At 32.4% G+C, this 2,950-nt stretch overlaps 1 protein-coding gene across 2 annotated transcripts in view; it reads left to right on the plus strand.

Moving 5' to 3' along the window:
• LOC108762961 (60S ribosomal protein L14) overlaps positions 1-716 on the plus strand; it is a 10,946-nt gene extending 10,230 nt beyond the window's left edge. For both annotated transcript variants that reach the window (XM_018510236.1, XM_018510237.1), the window contains exons 3-4: positions 48-242; positions 521-716. In XM_018510236.1, the coding sequence (XP_018365738.1) occupies positions 48-242; positions 521-682 (357 nt within the window). In that variant the 3' untranslated portion in view covers positions 683-716. The remainder of the gene's footprint in view (positions 1-47; positions 243-520) is intronic.
• The last annotated feature ends 2,234 nt before the right edge of the window (positions 717-2,950 follow it).

The raw sequence follows: 2,950 nt of genomic DNA on the forward strand, positions 1-2,950 counted from the left end.
CACACACACACACACACACACACACACACACACACACACACACACAGGTTCTAGTCGATGGTCCATTATCAGGCGTACCTCGTGGTGAAATGAGACTCAATGAGCTTCACTTGACAAAATTCCGTTTACGTTTTCCATTTTCTGGATCCACTCGTGTTGTGCGTAAAGCGTGGAATTCAGCTAATATTAACGAACTCTGGAAAGAGACGATGTGGGCCAAAAAAGTTGAAGCCAAGAAGAAGGTATTACAAAATATGCTAATTGTTTATTTATTTAAATAAATATAATACTTATTTCATTTCTAGTAAACGATATGCATTTTTATGTCTTAAAAAAAATTAAATATTGAAAAATTATTTTTAGAAAAATTAAATATGTGATGAGCCAGTATTTTTTGATAGAAAATGCCATCTGACTTTTACTGATAACTCTAACTTGATTCTGATGACTTAGTTGCAACTTTAGAAATAATATATTTTGGAATTATATTATATTTGGGAAAAATATTTGTCTGTTTCAGCGTGCAGAACTTAGCGACTTTGACCGCTTCAAGTTGCGTAAAGCAAGGCAGATAAGAAATAAATTGCGGACGGATGCGTTTTACAGATTAAAAAAGAAAACTAAGAAAGTTAAAGCTGGCGATGCAGCGAGTAAAAGCGCGAAAAAAGCTGAAAAGAAATAACATTCTGAATTAAATACAAGATTATTTTATGAAAGTCTTGTTATTTATCATATTCCTTTTGTCATGCTACGAAAAATTATTAGTTAAGGCTTCTGAGTATTCATCTCAATTATATTAGATATGGTGTAACCAAATGATCAACATTAAAGTCGTATAAAAATCTCCGAATTAACTAAACGGAATTAAAAATCTTTTTACAGGATTAAAGTAAATGCAAAATTAGGAGATGGACTTATACTAAATCGAAAAAAAAATTGCTCATACGTAATTATGTATAATCATATAAAATTATATATAATTGTATATGAACAATTTTTTTACAATAGATTTCTCCAAACTTTATTTTTTCTGAAACAAACTACGAGAATGTATTTTTGATGTTTTCTCATTATATTATTATTTTTATTATACTAAAACGTAATCTTACAAAAGAAAGAAGAATGTATGAACATGTATGAACATATTTTATATATAACTGTATATATGTTTATGAATTTCATGTTTATGTATGTTTATACATATTTATATACATTCATGCACGACAAATTGTTTACCGGATATTTTTGTAATATTGCATTGTAAGCATAATGGAAGGGATAATATGGTGTGTGCAGTTGAACTCCCTGTAGTGTCTCCCTTTAAATCCCTGCCCTTTCTATATATGAATAAAAAAAAACACGAGATATAAACGCGAGATATATTTCATGTCGAGAAGTTTGCATATTCAGGGCGACTGTTACCAACACCGATTAACTTAATCGACGATTGAGGCCACAATTTACGGTTAACTCTTAACCGAGATTTAACTTATTCATTGTCTCTTTCTAATTCTAGAATTGGAAAGAGATGAGATTGAACCTCAATTAAGAGTTAACCATGAGTTGTGGAACTAGGCCTGACTCAATCAGCAGAATTACTATTATAGATAGAAGATTTTCATTACTTTTATCACAATTAAGTATAGGAAAGCAGAAACAGAAGTATATCATGAAGAGATAATCTTTCCTTGTCTGACATACTTTATAATGCATCTTAGTTTCTCTTCCTAACTTTCATAATTTCTGTCTTAAATATTGAAAAATAAAAAATTAAATGAACAATGACAGTGCCAATAACCAGTATGGAATAAATAAAAGGATTTGCAGTAAATACCATAATAATTATTATTATGAAATTATTAACATATAATTAAAATTCAAAAACTTGAAAAGGGCAATAGGAGTCAGGCGAAGATAAAATTACGCAAATTCCAAAAATGTAGGAAGTAAAACTTCTTTATTACAAACAGACATTCTTACATGTTTCGGCTCACTTTTGTGAACCCTCCTCAGAGACAATTATGTATAACAAAAATCTTAAGAAGACCAAGGGATGTCTTAGCATTGTGAGCTCCCCACAATCAGAAGTTCGAATAATTCTTAGCGATCAGGTGATATATTTCCCATAAAGAGATGAAAAGAAAGAAGAATCGAATAATAAACTAAGTATAATTAAAATTTAATTGTAAATTATTGACAATTATCCGAGCGTAAGGAGGCTCACAATGTTCACAATGACACTGCATCACAAACATGATAATACTCAGCAACCGGTCACCTGAATATATCGGCCAGTTAGCGTCGAACACAGTGCGTCAGTTTAATCTAATGCTAACAGATGAAATTATAAAGCAAATAAAAATCAATTCAAAAAGACCCTATTACTGTGCGCACTCAACACTGACGGCTGACTAGACCTTCACGACAACAACGCTATTTATAAGCTATCAATTCTCGGAAAGTAGGCCTTGGGCAACCCCTCCATATCCGTCTGCAGGTTGAGTCCATGCATCTGTCTCCTGATATGTATCATTTCCGAGATTAATCTTTTGGAGTGTCGTGGCTCTTGATCCAATATTGTGACGTTATCCCAATCGAAATCATGGCCCTCTTGTAACCGATGTTCCGTTATAATGCTGCGAGTGGACGTATTCTATCAGATGTGATTTCTATGTTCCGCTATTCTTACTTTCAATTGTCTTCGCGTTTGTCCCACATAACTTGCATCGCAACTTTTGCAAAAAATCTTATAGACTAGAGACTCTTTGATCAGAGTCGCGAAATAACGGTTAGGTTAGGTCGGGTATGCCATTTCTTATAGCGTATTTCACTGGTTGCACTGGTGCGCACTCAGTGCACATTAAGGCTGTTGTACACTATTCTAATCTTAAAAATATAAAAGTGAGATATCTCAATTGATAAAATGCCCAAAATTTATTTTATCAATAGC

Source organism: Trachymyrmex cornetzi, unplaced genomic scaffold, assembly GCF_001594075.2.
Source record: "Trachymyrmex cornetzi isolate Tcor2-1 unplaced genomic scaffold, Tcor1.1 scaffold327, whole genome shotgun sequence".
Classification (NCBI taxonomy): Eukaryota; Metazoa; Arthropoda; class Insecta; order Hymenoptera; family Formicidae; genus Trachymyrmex; species Trachymyrmex cornetzi.